This window comes from Prionailurus bengalensis, chromosome E1 (genome assembly GCF_016509475.1).
Source record: "Prionailurus bengalensis isolate Pbe53 chromosome E1, Fcat_Pben_1.1_paternal_pri, whole genome shotgun sequence".
In the NCBI taxonomy this organism is placed as follows: Eukaryota; Metazoa; Chordata; class Mammalia; order Carnivora; family Felidae; genus Prionailurus; species Prionailurus bengalensis.
In genome coordinates, this window is record NC_057347.1 from 29,902,320 (window position 1) to 29,919,776 (window position 17,457).

Genomic DNA, 17,457 nt, shown 5'->3' on the forward strand with positions numbered 1-17,457 from the left:
TTTATACCTAGTCCAAACTCAGTTGCATCTCTTAGTTTCAGCCATGGATTTCTTACCTAGCTGGCCCAGCAGTGCCCTGAATCTGGAGAGTGCAATGCAGTTGGGATCTGATGGGTGAAGGAGCATGGAAAACGAAAACTTTATGGAGGCTTTAATTGTCCAAATAAAACTAAGTGCCTGCTCCACGAATCATTACACAGATCAGAAACCTGACCCTGTCCCATTTGAATAGCCCAAATAGGAGAGAAGTTTTTAAAAGCTTCTGAGAGATTTTCTGGGTGTAGTTGGCCAGGTCTGGAGATGTGTGCTCTATTTTCTCCTAAGTAGTAGTACAGGGGACGATTAAAATTCAGGGTGAGATCAATCAACATCAGTGCCCAGTCCTAAAGGTAAAGGTGGGGGACACAAATGAGGTATGGCAAGAAGATTGCACTTAGAGACAGAAAAACTAGGTCAGAATCTTGATTCTGTCTTTTCCTGGCAGTGTGACCTTGGTCAAGTCACTTAGCTTTAGTGGTAACTGCCAGCATGAGGATGAAAAAGAGACCGTGGATGTGAAATTGCATTGTAAGCTTTATTACAAATATACACGAAGGTTTCTTGTTGCTGTTAAAAATTGGCTAAATTTCCTCAGGGATGCTCACGGAGTTTTCCTGGGGACTGAAAAGTTTGAGGGTGAATATCTCAAAGACCTGGGACACTGAGGAGTTTTGTGAAGGGACAACTCAAAGGGAAGGGAACTGGTGGCAGCTGCTGTTTTTCTTGTGCTTTTTTTCAAACTGCACGGAGAGAGGGTAAGACAGAAAGAAAGGAAGGGAATGAAGGAGAGGGAAGTCTCTTCTGAAGGGTTAAAGCAAGATAGTGCTCTAAAGTGATTCCAGATGTACAAATATTAATATCTCTCTCTCCCTGATGAATGAGAAGGTATGACCCAGTTAGGAAACTGCTAAAATTACCGGCGCCACCGAGACCTCAGTCGATGGCCCAGCGCAGATTTTTATCCTTACCCCGGCAACTATAATGCTGATGAAGGGCTCGGACCTGCTGCAGCAGACCTTCCAAAACTTCACTCTGTCCCTTGTGTCTGGGCTCTCTGTCGTCATAGTCTTTCCAGTCTATTGAACAAAAGAAACAAACAGAATGAAATTTTAAAGCAAGGAGGCCTCTCCCTGGAGGCGCTGCCTCAGGAGCTGGGCTCTGCTCACACTTCCCCTAGACTCTGGATGAGCACCTGGCACTCGCACAGCTGGCAGTCAGTGCCAAGGGTTTGCAGCTGCCATTGTTCAGGGCCCTGTGCAAAACAGTAATTGTGGTTGGGTTTTGTGTGTGTGTGTGTTGGGCAGTTTTAGGGCAAGAGAAAATGGTGACTGAAAGCCAAAAGAAAACAGGGAATCTGGGAGTCCGGTTTCTCCTCCCCAGCTCCTTACCCTCCTTTCGGCATCCCGGGTCCTAATCAGTTCCCCTGCCACCTCTCCACTCAGCACCCCAAATGGCACCTGGATCTCCACAGTAGGAAAGAAAGGGGTGGGAATGTGCAGACTAGACGAAATCCACAGTCCCAATGCTTTTATTGTAGGTTTCACACTTTTGGCCAAATTGACATTTCTTTCCAAGGAAAGAGCCCATGTCAGATGCCAAGAAATGGAAATCTACATTTCGCTCTAATGAATGTCTGCTTTGGTTAGCTGGCACAGCAGCCCCTGTACATACTCTGAGCCACCAACCACCCTGTCTGCTCAGTCTCTAAATATACAGTATTAGCTTACATGGCAAATTTAAATTGCAATACCCACTGAGATTTTTCTCCCCCTTCTATTTTCATTCCATTTGGCTATAATGATATCAAGAGTAATAACCCGTACGGGACTAATGTCAAGATTGTAATTCTGCTGTCTCCGACTCTGATTGTTTTTTTTTTTTCAGCAGGTCTGTCATTTCATAGTCCATCCCATCTTCTCACTATCCACTCAGTTTTACTTTCTGAACCTTTTAAAAGCAACAACTTAAAGCACTTCTTGGTTGAAATACTTTCTCTAAAAATGCTAGTCATTCTTTTCTAGTAAGGCCAGTTAGTTCATAAGTGTATCTGAGGCTTCAATTCTAATTGAATGCGTTTCAAATTCTCTCCCCCCAGGTTTATTTTAAAGTATGGAGTCTGCCTTGTTCAGAAAGTTAAGCAGATGTCCTGATGGTCAAAGTTAGATAACCATTGGTCCATCCACGGCCTAGTAGTACAGCACAGTTGGAAAGAACACAGGTTCTGGAGTCAGAAAAACCTACGTGTGACTCCTGGCTCTTTGGACTCCTGGTTCAGTATCTGTAGGGCACATTACTTATGCTGACAAGGCCTCTACTCTGTAATGTGAAAAATGAACATAGCACCTACCTTGCAGGACCTTTTGTGAGGACTAAATGAGAGGTTTATTAGGTACCCAGTACAATGCCTGTTAATGGCATTATGTCAATCATAACTAATCATAACTTAGAAAGAAGGGAATTCTCTGAGGAACAGTTAACTCCCTGAGTAGCGAGTATGGAAACATAATTTCTCACCCTATCACATGATTCCCTGTGAAGAAGGAGACCTCAGACATTTTTGAATCCTTCCTGCTTCCTACCCTTCCCCATGTGTCCTTCTCCATTTTACCTCTCAGAAGACGGAGGCTTGGAGAGAACCATTCCAATTCTATGTTACTCAGCTTATCTGGGGGCGTAGCCAGGCCCATAACGTAGTTACATGACCCTCCATATAGTGCTCCTTTCCTTATGCTGTGGACACGTTTTCTTTTGTTTTGTTTTGTTTCTTTTGGGAAGGAGGGTCAGAGCTTGGTTGGAGTTTGTGTGGTGTGGCTTAGTTGTGGTCAACTCTGGAGACAGGGAATTGGCATAGGTGCCTTCTGTAGACTCTGTTCCTTGTGGGCAGAAACCGTGACTTAATTTCTCTTTGCCTCAGGTTTCTTCTCTGCAAAGTGAGTTTTTGAATATTTTTTAAAGGTTGTTTGAGGGTTAGAAAACCAACGTATGTAAAACACCATTATGGGCACATTAGGGACACTCGTTAGGTGTTGGTGAGGCATTGTGAACAGAAGGATGGTGTTCAGGTAGACTGGGCTGGGGAAGGTGCTTTCACTGGTAAATTTGGAAATGTTTGAGGAAGTGAACTCCCAGTGATCCTCTGCCTTATTTGCAGTGTCCCTGGTAGTAGTCAGGGCACAGTGATAATAGATGCTGCTGTCATGGATTCCCAACGGCCATTCTGAGTTTGTTCCCGCCATTGAAAAAATGCATCTGTAGTGCTCATAAGATGAGTAATGTTTGCTTGAGTAAGACTCCTGGGTGGCTGAGTTATTATGTGGCCCTGCACTTAGCAATACGTTCTAATGTGTGTTAATACTGCCATCGATGCAGGGGGAGCTGACATGGAGCTGGCTCTTTCCGCCGAGCCCCATTACGTCAGAGGCGAGCTCAAGCTCGAAGATTGCTAATGCTAAATTGCAGCCCAAGTGAGCACTGGACATGATGCCAAGGTTTTTGGAAAGAATGAGTTTTTCTCAGAGATGTTTGGAAGGTTCTGATGACTACATAAAATAGGAGACTTTAGGGATGAGGGAGAAAATTGAAAATATATTAAGAAATCAGGAACCTGACAGGAATAAACTTAGTGTGGGAGGAAAAGAGCAGATTGTGCCACATAATACAGTTCAGTGTTCTGGTAATGAGACACTTCAATTGCAACACAATGCAGAGCTTACATTCACTGGCGATATCAGGGCTTTCCTGATCGTAACTCAGACAAGCCTGTCTGGGTCCTTTTCTCTTATTATGTACCATACCATATAACATAAGTCTATAAAAACACATTAAGGCCTTTTGTAAAAATGTAAAAAAAAGTTTTATAGCTTACTGGAACATATTACCAAATTTCCAATTACTCTGTCATGTTAGAATACATTGTCCTCTAGTAAATATCTGAATACTGATATCTGTTGCATCACAATGTCATAGTCTGTTTATAAATAGAAGCAGAGTCTTATATTGTTCTTTTCCAAGTGATATGGCATGTCTGCAGCAACTATAACGGCATGTTTGGATTTTAGTTCTTTGCCAGATACCCTTACTAGTCAAATGGGCCATTTTAGAGAGCGTTGCCATTTGCTATGTTAATTAGCAATAAGTGACTCTTCCCAGTCCTAGACAACTGTCCTAGTCACTCTGGAGAAAGCCCTGAAGGGCTTTGAGGGAGAGTGTCTGAACAGAATTTGAAGTTTATAGAACTGGAACATCTGATGCTTATAAGTAAATGCATCCATATGCAGATCAGAATTTGTATTTGGAGTAGGTTTTCCCATGTCCCACCTTCAGGTCAATCAACACTATCATTTTTTTTTTTTCATTTTCTGTTCTTTCTATCCCTTTATCTACAATAATAAATATATTCTTTTTTTTTTTTTCCTAGAATGAGATTGGTTCCCTTAGTATCTTAATCTTGCAGCATTCCCAGTTTGTGTTTCTGATGTCTACAATAAGAAAGATGTCCAGATAAGACTGGAATAATTAAATCATTGAATGCCTACGGGACTCAGGGAGGGGCCTTAGAGAGCTCTGGTGTCAGTGGTCCAAGGCCCTGTATGACCTGGTGTCACTCCTGGAGTGACAGTCAGGAATGGTTGGCTGGCTGCTCTTAGTCTGCTTGTCTGCCTGATGATGGGGCACTAGTTCCCACAGCATAGGAGATGTGGTATGGGTCCAATCAGTTCAGGCCTGAATCCTGGCTCAGCCACATATGAGTTGTGACCTCGGACAAGGCAGCATCCTCTCTGAATCCCAATTTCCTTATTAATAGAAGAGGAGGACAGCACGGTGGTTAAGAACAAGGGCCACTGGGTTTGGACCTGACTTCAGTGCTTGCTAATTTTGTGGTGTTGGGCTCTATGCCTGTACCTCTATGTTAGTAGGTCCCTCCCCGGTAAAATGAGACTACTAATAAAACCACCTCAATATGTCTGTTATGAAGATTGAATGAGTAGATCCCTGTAAAGCTCTTAGATTAATGTCCAGCATATAATGAGTCTAATGACCGTTGGCTCTGATGTTCAGAGTGATGCAGAAGATGATGACAGTGCTTATCCACAAGACAGGAACAGTGGTGAAGGACTGAGGTGAGGGTTTAGTGAGACACTGACAAAAGCCCATAACATGCCACCTGATTCGTGCTTGGCCCTAGGTAAAGGGTTGTTCTAAAACACGAAAAGCACATAAATACATAAAAAAGAAAACTAAAGAGTCTATAATCTTATACCCCAAATACCCACTGCCAAATATTGATAGTTATGTGCAGACGTGCCTTCCTAGTAATAATCAAACTCACAGCTTAAATATGTGCTAGAAAATTTTGCATTATGTTTTTATATAAAACTTCCAAAGTAAGGGTTTCTTCCACACAATGAAGTTTTTTTAAACACCATTTTTAGTGGCTGCCTTTTGTTTTATAATATGGATATGTAAATACCATACTTTATTTAACCACTGAATTGATATTGGATATTTGTTCTCCCTACCATACACAATATTTCACTATATCAATATATTGCTATAGTGCACATATTTGTTCATAATTGTCTGTCTGCATTTGTTTTCTTGGCTTCGATTCCTAGATGTGTAATTATGGGGTAAAAAGAAACGAATGTTTTTATTATGACAAATTGTGTCTCACAAAGGATGTAGCAGTCTGCACTCTCACAAGAAGCATATGATACCATTTTGAACTATCACATTCATGGAGATTTTTTAAAAAATGAAAACACAGTTCAGAGCAATAGGCTCATTATACAGAAAAATCTATCATATGATATATTTAGAGATGCTTCTTCTGGTTAATAGAGAGTTACCAAATATACCAGACATAAGTTACTAATCTTTAAATAACTAGAAGTGGCTTTTGTTGGGGTTTTCAGCTCCCACTATAAATATTATATATTTGTAGCAGAGGGTAGCAGAGTGCCTGTTACTAAGAAAGATTCTTTTTCTGACATTGTGTCAGAAGAATGTCTCATTCTCTTATCAATTGGATGTGGGTGAGGGAGTGAGGAGGAGAGGAGAGCTAGAACGGGCTGGCCACTCCCTCTGCTGTCATTCCCCACATCCCCACGAAAGTCTTGGCAAAGGTCAGATTGGGCTCCTACAGATTTGGAGAGGTTAAGGAACTTTTGAAGGCCACGCGGCTAATAAAATGTATCATGGGTACTGAATTTGGTCTTGCCGGTTCCAAATTCCCTCTCCTCTCATTCCACCGAGTTGCCTCCCAAGGGAACATTTCTGCAGAGGAATCCTTCATTATGTGGCCCAGAGGCTACTCTGAGGAGGTTTTGTTAGTCCCCAGCAGTGGGGAGAGGGAAAGGCAGTGGTGTCCGGAGGATGGATGGAGGGGGAGTTGGAGCCTGTTGCCAGGCTTGAGAGAGTTCACAGCCACCACCTACTGGAAGGCGAGGCACATGCCGGAGTCGTGGTCTGAGCAGGTCCCCATCCCTTCATGTTATAAGCCGAGACTTGAACAAAATACTGTTGGCCCTGAAAAGTATCGAAATAGAGAGAATGATGCATTAGGAATTTTACTGAATCACTTTAGTCTAGAGTCCTGTGTCCAATGAACAACTTGATCCCTTGGGAAATCCACTAGCCATACGTTAGCTTTCTAGATTTTATTGACTATCACATTTATTTATGTGTAATGATAAACATTTTGGGGTGCTCTCAGTTTCTATGAGCTTCCCCCCCCAAATTATACACTAATTATTAAAAGTCAAGGTTTACCAAAAACAGCAATTCCTCACCTCTTTCTCTTTATTTTCCCCTCCCCAGAGGCAGTCACCATCATTTTTATTAGCTGATTGACTTGCTTTTAAAATTAAGAAGTTACAATGCACATATTTTCATAATAGTACATCAGAGATGTGGTTCATTCATTTAGGGGCTGCATAGTAAGTACTTCACTGTGGGCAAATATTGTCATTTATGTAACCAGTCCCCTACCAATGAACATTAAGATTGTTTCTACATTTTATGCCATATTAAATAATGCTTTGCTTCTTTGATTTTACTTCAAGTTTAAAACCATTATTAAAACAATGGTTATATTCTTTAATGTCTTATGACACTAAAAATTTAGGAGTTGTTTTGTTTACTTGTAAACTTCAGATGTTTTGTATAGTTTTACATTTTTCCTTTGAGTTTTTTTCTTTACCCAGTGAACCCAAAGAGGCATTTTTTGAAGCCAGCATTTGATAAAACATCCCTTGCAAAAATTGTAAAATAATGTTTGAAGTAAAAAAACAAAAAAACACAACCCAAAAACCAAAAAACAAAACAAAAAAACCCCACATCTTCGTAGAGCCTTTGCTAGAAATTTTAATAATGTTGGCCTTACCATATTATAAAGTTAATTTTTTTAACATTAAAAATAGGTTTCTACGTACTTCAAGGTTATAGAGATTCCGCAGAAGTGTAAATCTACTTCTAGGCTTTTATGTGATTAGGATAGTGTCTGAATTGCTCTCATTGGACGACCAAGTGGAAAAACTTAATCCCTATAAAAATTAGTTCAAATATTAGAGAAACTCTCTGTGGAGAGTTTTCCATTTTTATCACAATATCACTTTTTCTTTTAAGCAAAGGAAATTCCCTAGGGTTCTCTTCTGGCCCTTTTCCATCATGTGAGCTATAGGGTTGGGAATCAGTCTTCTGCTGATAGCATCTCTGGGGGCCACCCACTCAGGGGTTTGTTTGTTCTGGTAATCCACAGTTTTGGCCCCTGGTGTAGACGTGTGATTAGGACTAAAAGTCAAGATTCTGTGGTGGTGACCCAACCACCAAGAATTCTGTTAGAATAGCTGGTTCAAACTTGAAGAGATGCAACCTAATGCAGCTTTTTCATGCTGGGTTTCAGGAGTACACTTTACACATAACTGGTTTAAAGGACTGATCTTTTTGAAAAACAACAAGACCAAGAAAATTTTCCCCCTACCTCTTGCATAGAAAGGTCCTAAGATAATTAAGGATTCTAATTGGAGTAAAAAAATAAAAACAAAAAACAAAACAAAACAAAAAAACCCCGACAGGTTTGATAAGTATACTTTAAAACTTTACTAAAAAATATTCTGATGATTCAGTTTTGTTTGCATTTTAATTACTTGAGGAGATACAGGGTTTGTTTCAGTATGAACTGATGTGCCAGGTGATTTTATTTTTTGCATTTCATATGCTCCTATGGTGTATAGTTGTATAAATAATTAACGTTTGAGTTTAGATTGATTAAACAAATAAGCTCAGCTTGTTCCAGTTTTTCATTCACAGTTTAAATTGGTTCAGGTTACTGAGAAATGTAGTGCCACCATATATAGTTTCTTTTCTGTGAAAGCAGATTTAGACATATTTTTTTTTTTTTTTAATCAAGGGAAAAGGATTTCTCTCAGGAAATTGTATGACTCCAATAGATGACTGATCTCAACCAAGGCTATGGGGGTGAGGGTTAGAGGAGGCTGTTATTTTTACCATCAGACAGGGAGTCAAAATTGGATCTCTCCGAGCCTTTGATCCCCCCTAAAGATTAGACTGTGATCCAGAAAGCAGCAGCTTTCAAGGCTTGCATGAGGCCAGTCTTTTTCTGATCTCTGTAGAACATGGCAGCTTACAAAGTGGTTCATGCTGTCTGCTCAGTCCTTTGTGGAGTTCAGATTATGGATACCAGACATATCACACTTAACGAGTGGCAGTTGTTGCCAGAGGGCTGGGTGTTGGCTGTCGCTTCCAGAGTAGCCATTTGCTACCCGAATCCCAGCACAAACATCAGGAGCAGGGGAATGGGAAGCCTAATGGGAGGATTTGGCATTTACCGTTGTCAGTCCTGTGATTGTGCATCTCAGGGTCTGCAAGTTTTCCATGATGATCTCTCCAGCCAAAGGACGAAAGTCTTTAGACATGCTCCATTCCACTGGAAGGAGAGAAAGAAAAAGAGAACGAAATCCACTCACATATCAAGAAACATCACAGAAACTCTAGCAAAAGTCCCTCTCAAAAACGGTACATTTATCCTCTTTTCCCTATATTTGCACATCTAACAGTTTGCCTCGGGACAGCAATTCGGTTTCCAAGTCTCAATTATTTTTTAAAACAAGAGAGGAAGACAATTAAACCATTCAGCAGTGATTAATACACCTTTAAGTGTGCATATGTGTATGTATCTGTGTATACATGTACATAGACACATGCATCCTCAGGCACATTATACATAACAGTTCAGTGTAGGTAGAAGGTAAGTTATTTATTGCATGTAAGAAGTGAAGGGTACACTAGGACATTGCCTTCTGTTCGCTGCCCATATCTGATCTGGGCTTCAGCAATCTCCTGAAAGTGCTATTTCAAGGTCCCAGGGACGTTCTCATCCCAAACAAAGAAGCCTCCTTTCATTTCCTGCTGGGTCATTTGACACCTTCTTCTGGAAGCATTCTCTTCCTTTAGTGTCTCACACACTGCTCCCCAGGCTCTCCTTCTCCTCCCTGGTCCTGTCCTCCAGGCTTTTTCATTGGCTTCTCTTCAGCCTGAGGATTTGGGGTTTGTGGCTGACCTCTTCAGTGCTCCCCCTCAACCTGACATCCCCAGAATGGGTATTCATTCACAGTTAAAGCTAACACCCAAATTCTAACACCCCATCTTACCCAGAGACCATTTTCTTTCATATCATAGCATTTTCCACGGGTTCAAAAAACCATGGTCAGGAAAGATCAATTGTGCCTCATCAGTAAAAAGTAGAGTAAAAAGTGACAGCTTACCCATGGCAGGATTTAAGGCAATCCTGAATGAAGCAGGAGCTTAAGTCACAGGGAAGACAAGGCCTGCATGTTTTAAACCTCATAATGACAAGCTATCGGTTTTAAGATTTCAATTACATTCTCTGTGACACTTAAGTACTTCAAAATTAAGCTGAACTATCCCTAAAGCCTGCCGCTTCTCGAGTCACACAATCCCTGTGCTTTAGGGCTGCTGCCCCTGTACCCCCGGCTCTGTCTCTGTATGTTCCTAGGAATCTGCCTTGTTCTCCTCACTCTCTAGAAATTGCTTTCCTAAACTTCCTAGTGCTTTAATTATCTGCAGCAGCCTCTTCTGGGAAATCCTGCCACTCTGGCCTCCCTTAGTTTTTGCAGCCTTCTTCCCCTCCGTTTTGGTTGCACCCTTTCTTCCTACCTCCTGACCCCTCTTTCTGGGCTCTCCTTGGTTCCTCTTTTCCCTCTTCCTTTGCTGTAATGTTCCTTGGAGGCGTGGTTTTGGCTCTTTTCTCACTTTGCACGCTTGTCCCAAGCAGTGACCCTTTTCACTGTTATGGCTCCAATGATGGCTCTCAAAACTGTAACTCTAGGTCCGGCCTCTCTCTGGACTCGGACTTCCTCTTGCAGGTCTCCACATGAGTGCCCACTAGTACTTCTCTTTGCCAAAACAGGTGTCTCCTCTTGTTTTCTCAGTTGTAGCTCATGGCATTGTCACACACCCAATCACCCAACCCCAAATCTCAGAGCATCTTGCCTCCTCTCTTTCCCTAATTCCTCACAATCAGTTGATTACTAAATGCAGTAGGTTCTGCTTTAAAATGTCTCCCGTAAGTCTCCCTCTCCCCTGCACACTGAAACTATTCTAGAACAGGACTTTATAATCATGCACATCAACTCTGCAATTCATTTTTTTAGAAGGAGGTATACCCCTGATTGATTAATTGATTAACTCTCTTAATTGATTTTTCTGTTCATATTCTCTTATGTACAATTCTCTTACAACAGCCTGAATTATAGTTTAAAAATTCAGATCTCATGATTTCATTCATCTTTTTACAGTGTCCAGTTGCTTTCAAAATAAAATGAAATGTTAACAGGGCGTTCAAGGACCTTCATGATCTGGTCCCAGCCATACTCTCCTGTCTTCACTTTCTGCCACGTCTCACAGTGAAGTCCTTGTTCTGTAAGTTCCCGTTACCTGATTATTCTGTGTACTTTTCTGCCTCGGTGTCTTTTGCTCACCTTCCAACCACTGCTTGGTGAAACTCTACTCATCCTTTTAAGAGCTGGCAAAGTTGGGGCCATGTCTAGCTCTTGATTGTGGCTCAGGTCATGATCTCACGTTTCATGGGTTTGAGCCCCACGTCAGGCTCAGTGCTGAGCACTGACAGTGCAGAGTCTGCTTAGGATTCTCTCTCTCTCTGTATCTCTCTCTCAAAATAAATAAACTTAAAAAAATATTTAGCAAAGTTAACTCAAAATTCCTCAGGAATAATCAATTAAATACACCTGTTCCTGTGTTCCCGAAGCCCTCTATTCATATAAAAACAAGATTTACTACACACATATTATGCTTAATTTTATGTATCTCTTTTTCTTGTTAGATTGTGATAGGTTTGAGGATAGGAGAATAGGAGAAATAGCTTTCTCTTTTTCCTCTTTAGTACATGGATTTGTGTTTTTGGTGGATAGAAGGTGCTTCCTAAATATTTTACAAATCAATATACAGTTTGATTGTATGCATGCATACACACATACACATACACACACACACACACACACACACACACAGAATAGACTGGTTTTTCCAACATGGAGATATTTTTCTTCCTGTGAATTTTTTCACTCTTCAGTTCTTTGCCCTTTGAAACTCTTAGGCATGTTGTAAATGTAATTAGAATCAAATGATTAAGATTGGATGTTAAATCTCAAATCAGGCCTATACTTCCTTACAAATAGATATTCTAGAAGATATAATTTAAAATATACATTATATATTATATATTATATAAAATACATATATATGTATATATATGTATTTTTTCCAAAATGTTTCATTATGCTTATGAGCTACTAGCTCTTGAAGAAGCCAAGTCTCTGAAAGTCAACTTGGAGAGGGTTTGTAATCAGAGAATAATGTTGCATATAACTAGCCAAAGGAAAAAAAAAAGGAAATCATTGAGGAAATTATCACAAACAAAACAAAATGAAAATCAGTAACAAATGTGGAAGGATATCTAGAAAAAGCAAGGAACACAGGAAAATTCTGGAAACAGAAATTTCTTTGGTTGCCACTGAGACATGCATCATTGACTGATGTGGGGAACTCCAAGTGGAAGGATGAGAATCAAGGGTTTCCGATTCCAGGCTAAGGATTCAGGGAGACTTCCTAAAAGAAGAGCTAAGGATTAGTGGGATTGCCACCAAATGATCTGGCAAGTGGTTAATGAGAAGTTGTTCAAAGATACAATCTTTAAAATTTTGGAAGAAATGATTTATTTTTGAATAATAACTGTTCATGTTCTATTGAAATATGTTTTATAAAATGTTTCAGGTGGAAAAGAAGACCTGGCTTCTTGAGAAACAAAACAAAATACAAGGAGAAGCAGTCTTGTAAGGAGATGTGGTGCAGCTTTGGGAGTTAATAGAAAGTTTTAAGCTGGCTCAGTCGGTTGAGCGTCCGACTTCGGCTCAGGTCATGATCTCGTGGTTTGTGAGGTCCAGCCCCACGTCGGGCTCTGTGCTGACAGCTCGGAGCCTGGAGCCTGCTTCAGATTCTGTGTCTCCTCCTCTCTCTGCCCCTCCCCTGCTCATGCTCTGTCTCTCTCTGTCTCTCAATAATAAATAAACATTAAAAAAAACCAAACTTGTAAGCATTTAAGTCTACTTAGATCTTGGAACATGAAAGAGAAGATTCACATGGAAGGAAAAAAATCCTCCATATTGGAATGGACAGTCTATTCCGAGGGCAACCAACAGTCTTTTTCCTCTATGTACTTCATTGGTTTGGTGGACTCTTTTGACATAAAGGAAAGGAGCTTCTGGTCACTTAAAAAATGAGGGAGGGAAACAGAGTCAGCAGGAATCACTTTGAGAGCCCACTGGGAATTCTAGGAAGGCAACTTAGCATGGTCTCTCTGGAAAGTTATGTGTAGGTAGTTTAAAGACTTAATATTAAAGCCACAAGAAAATCACTTATAAGCCTGTTCTAAATCCCTGAAGGGCTGGAGCCATGTATATGAAGTTTAAAACTGTATAAGACTTATAATTTTAAGATAAAGATCAGGGCAACTGTTTCTACTTAGGTCTGGGAAACAGAAGCAGGGTTTAATCATGCAATGGCTCATAGCAGTTGAACATTAGCAAGAAAGGTACCAGACCAAACCAAGGTGTTAGTACGTCTGAAAATTTGGCTCTAGCTCAAACTGTGATTCACTATATTTGTATCAAATAGCTATGAATATTTTAAATATGATGCTTTATTATTTTAACAAATATTTTTACCTAAGTTTTAGAAATGTAGAGTCATTTTGGAAGGAGAGTTCTAGCTGAACACCTCTATTTACTGGATGGCAGCTACATAAAATGCAGCCTGAAAGGTTAAGAAGGAAAAGAGCTCCTGAAGGTCTGGCCTTGTCACCTGAAGCCTATAATGTAAGGAGAAAAGTTACAGAATCAATGCAAGAGTAGAAAATTCATGACTGGAAGCATTAGGATGCACAAAGAGGACCAAATCTAAAGCTCAGGTAAGTTTCCAGCCTCTTGGTGTGAACTATGTGAATAATCCACCCTGTTTCAGCCGGTAACACTTTTTAAGTTTTCAGGCCAGTTTCTTGAGAGGGTGGACACTATGCAAAAATCAAGGCATAAGGAGATAACATTACAGCAATGTCTAGTAAATTTCTATTTAGTTGATAAAACATCTAAAACCTGCTGTTTTCCAGGAGTCTCCCTCAAGTCTGAAACCCCTGAAAGCCCAGAGCTGTTGTCCTGCGCTCACACCAGGAGGAGTATACTGGTGGGTTCTACTCCTGCTTCATGCCCAGGCCCTGCTGGAACCCTTCACTTTAGCCATATGTCACTTGACCTCAGACTGATTGTCTTTATGTTTTTTTTCTCTTCTGGTATGCTCTCCTCTTCCCCCAAATTGTCTTCCCCTTTATTCAAACAGGAGCGGTTCAAAGTCCCTTCCTTTCCACAGCTTCCCATGGCTTTCCAACGGAAGCTCCTTTGCCATTTTGCCATAGTAACTTTAATATGTCTCTCACACTTCCACTTGCTTTGTTTGTTTTGTGTTTATTTTCTAAGAGATCTGCCTCCTCTGTAGTCTGTACTTTCTTTGAGGGCAGGGACCATGTTGGATTAATACCAGTTTACGAAGCGCCTGTCATGGCACCTAGCACAGCATAGGTGGCTCAGTAAACGGTGAGTGAATTGATTCCTTGATTCCTGACTTTGGAATGTTTAAAGTCTAAGGTAGACAGAAATCTGATGCCAGTACATAAAGAATAAGAAAACAGTGTCAGAATAGAAAAAAACAGTCAGAAAGAGAACAGAAGTTGCTTGAGCTGCCCAGTAAGTGGTTGGGTTGGAGATTAATTCCTGGCCTCCAGATTCCCAGCATCCCAGACTCTTCACTTGTCCATACTGCTGCTCAGGAACCAAAAAAATAAAAGTTTATTTCCTGTTCCCTATCAGCACTTCAGTGGAACCAAAACGGCATTCTTACTGGCCACACTCACCCCGGCGCCTTAGCTAATGAACGGAATTTGGCTAGACTGCCCAGCCCATCACCAGAACATTATGAAATCCTCCCCGGTTCATCCAATTGTGCAGTTTCTAACCTTTGAGGCCAACCATAGCACAAGAGAAAGAAAAAGGGAGTGAGGGACGTGCCGAGAAACCAGGAAGAGATCAAACACAGTTGTTTCTAGAGATGAGAAGATGTGTCTTGCCGAAGCATGAACCCACTCAACACTTGTGGGTTTGAAATTGGGAACTGACGTGAAAACTCTGGATCTGGGAATTCTGTTTAGCTCTGGAAGAATACGAGGTCAGAGCTGCTCGCGTTTTTTATTTTAAATTCCCCTGGTAGTCCTAGGAGTGGGGGCATGCATTACTTTCAAACAAGAATCTTTATTGTTTGCACAGCACACAGTCTTCCAGTTAATTAGAAAAACATTTTTTTCCCCCAAATTAAATTTCCCTAGAAAAACAATGATTTAAATTAAGGGCAAAAGGCTTTTTTTTTTTTTTTTTTTTTTTTTTTGACAGTAGTAAAGCCTTCTTGCACCCACTACTTTTAGAAGATTAAAAGCAAAGTTGGAATCAGAGGGCTATTTCATTTACTTATGGTCAGATTCTGCAACCACAAAAATGGTATGTCCGTATCTGTCTACGTTGTATACTGTCATAGTTTTGCCTGCTATATGACAGAGCAGCACACGGATACAGACCAGAAGCAGGGATGTCTAAAATTCAGGGTTTTGAAAAGTACAAGTAACCACAGTCCAATCCACCTGCGTCCTTATTTCCCTCCTAATAGTTCACCCGATTATGGCTATTATCTAATTGTATTCTTTCTCTTGATCCCCTTGGCTTTCTAAATGAAAGGTGTTATCATTTGTGTGATTCTTACTATCACAAGTAGCTTTCTCTCTTTTTCAAGCCAGCACAAAGTGCTTGTTGAATGAATCCCAGTCTTCCAGATGACCTAGGTGCCAGCCTTCACCTTTTCAGAGAACTTCACCTTTCATGTACTTCTTTGGACACTTCACCAGGCATGCCTCCAAACAAAACTTCTCTCAGTAATTTCTGCAGTTTTGGGCTCAGAAAGTCTGAATCAGTGGCACCATTAGGGTTACTGGAAGCGTAAGTAATCCTCAAGCCCCAGCTTGTGTAGAAATCACTTTTATCTTTTCGTTTATAGGCTGTCTTTCCTTGGCATATTCACCTCCTGGTTTTCCCAGAACATTTAAGAGTTGGGAAGGTCACAGATTTATCAGGGTGCAGAATCCACCCATCGTGGTGCATCTAAGGTGGGGTGGTGTGATAAGGTGGCTTTGAGAGGCGGCTCAAACAGGGAGCCGGGGCAAGTCAGGGCTTGGTCCTCAACCATGTGTGCATGGGATAAACACAGCAGGGCGCCGGGGTTGAGCCACATAACTTGTAAGAATGGACTGTTGAGATCTCAGGAGTTTTATGAGCTAGTGGTTAAACACAGCCATCATTAAAAATTAAATCATACAAAGTTAAAGTTAAATAAATTAAAGACAAAGACAGTAAGTATTTAAAACTTGTTACTCCCTGTTTTACTGCACTTTGCTGTTATTTATGCTCCTGAGGTTACTGATATCTCTCGCACCTGAACAGTGGAAACATGTATGATGGTGCACCAGGGCACATCGCTTCCCAGTCATTTTCATGATATTGTGTCGGCAGCTTGGAAGTGGCCATGGTGGGAATAGTTACACCATAAAAATCGGAAGTCAGGTCTTGATTTTTTTCTTCTGTGAACTGTTTAGATCGGGTATTGGCAAACTACAGTTCCGTGAGCTAAATCCAGCCTCAGTCTGGTTTTGTGTGGCCCAGGAGCTAAGGAGGGTTTTAGTTTTTATGTTTTTAAAGAATTGTAAAACCCACTCCACCCCCCCACCCCCCAAAACACACACACGGAAGAATATGTGACAGAGACCATATGTGGCCCACAAAGCCTACTATAGTTACTCTCTGGACCTTTACAGGAGAAATTTGCTGATCACTAGTCTAGACTTAAAGCGATGAAGAAAATGTTAATAATGCAGGTTAAAATCTCTGTGGCTGTTTCATTGTGAATAGCACAAAAAACCTGAGGAAATATCCCTTCCAGTACTCAAAAACTATTACTTGATTTGACAGAGAAGTTGCTTATGCCACTGATCAACAAGTGATGTCCCACGATAAGCCTGTGTTGTTTCATCTTGTTTTGCTTCCTTAAAGTACACGAATATATCAACCAACACTTAAATGGCAACTATACTCATCCATTAATTACAGCTACAGGTTGGCTTACAGACTCAAGAGTTTGATAAAAACAAACAAAAAGCATTTTGGGTGAATCAACAGGCTAGAATAAATTTACAAAAAAGAGTGTTGTATATTTTATTATTATGATTTTAAATTGTGTGCTACATATCCTGTCAGTAAAACTTACAATAGACTTATATGAAGGTATACACACACACACACACACACACACACACACACACACTTTTCCCCCCAGAGAGCCAGTTGTTAAACACTTACCATCATACCAGTGAATAAATGCTAGGTGATTGCTTAGATAGACTCTAAGGGTGGATGTATCCTGACCACCAGGGTAGAATGTCGGGGGGAGATAGATTTCTCAGGCATAATTTAGGTAACATTCTGTTACCAGGAGGCAAGAATGAGGTATATAAACTCCTTTAGGAGGCAGGAGTGGTACAGTGAGGGAATCTGGGGCAAAAGTTCAGTTACCAAGCAGTCACCACTGGGGAGGTCTGCCCAGTGGTCAGGCCCCAGGCACTGGGCAGTACAGGTGCCCAGGCTTCCTGCACCAGTGCTTCCAGCCCAAGCCAGGGTGGCCCAGAAACTGGTGCAGCACACAGCCTGCAGGGTG

General features: G+C 40.9%; 1 protein-coding gene across 1 annotated transcript in view; it reads right to left on the reverse strand.

Moving 5' to 3' along the window:
- Positions 1-17,457, reverse strand: part of ANKFN1 (ankyrin repeat and fibronectin type III domain containing 1) — a 151,113-nt gene that overhangs the window by 62,334 nt on the left and 71,322 nt on the right. Inside the window, exons 6-8 of the mRNA XM_043584002.1 lie at positions 8,889-8,986; positions 6,477-6,567; positions 1,008-1,115 (exon numbers count right to left, since the gene is read on the reverse strand). Coding sequence (XP_043439937.1) covers positions 1,008-1,115; positions 6,477-6,567; positions 8,889-8,986 — 297 coding nt within the window. The remainder of the gene's footprint in view (positions 1-1,007; positions 1,116-6,476; positions 6,568-8,888; positions 8,987-17,457) is intronic.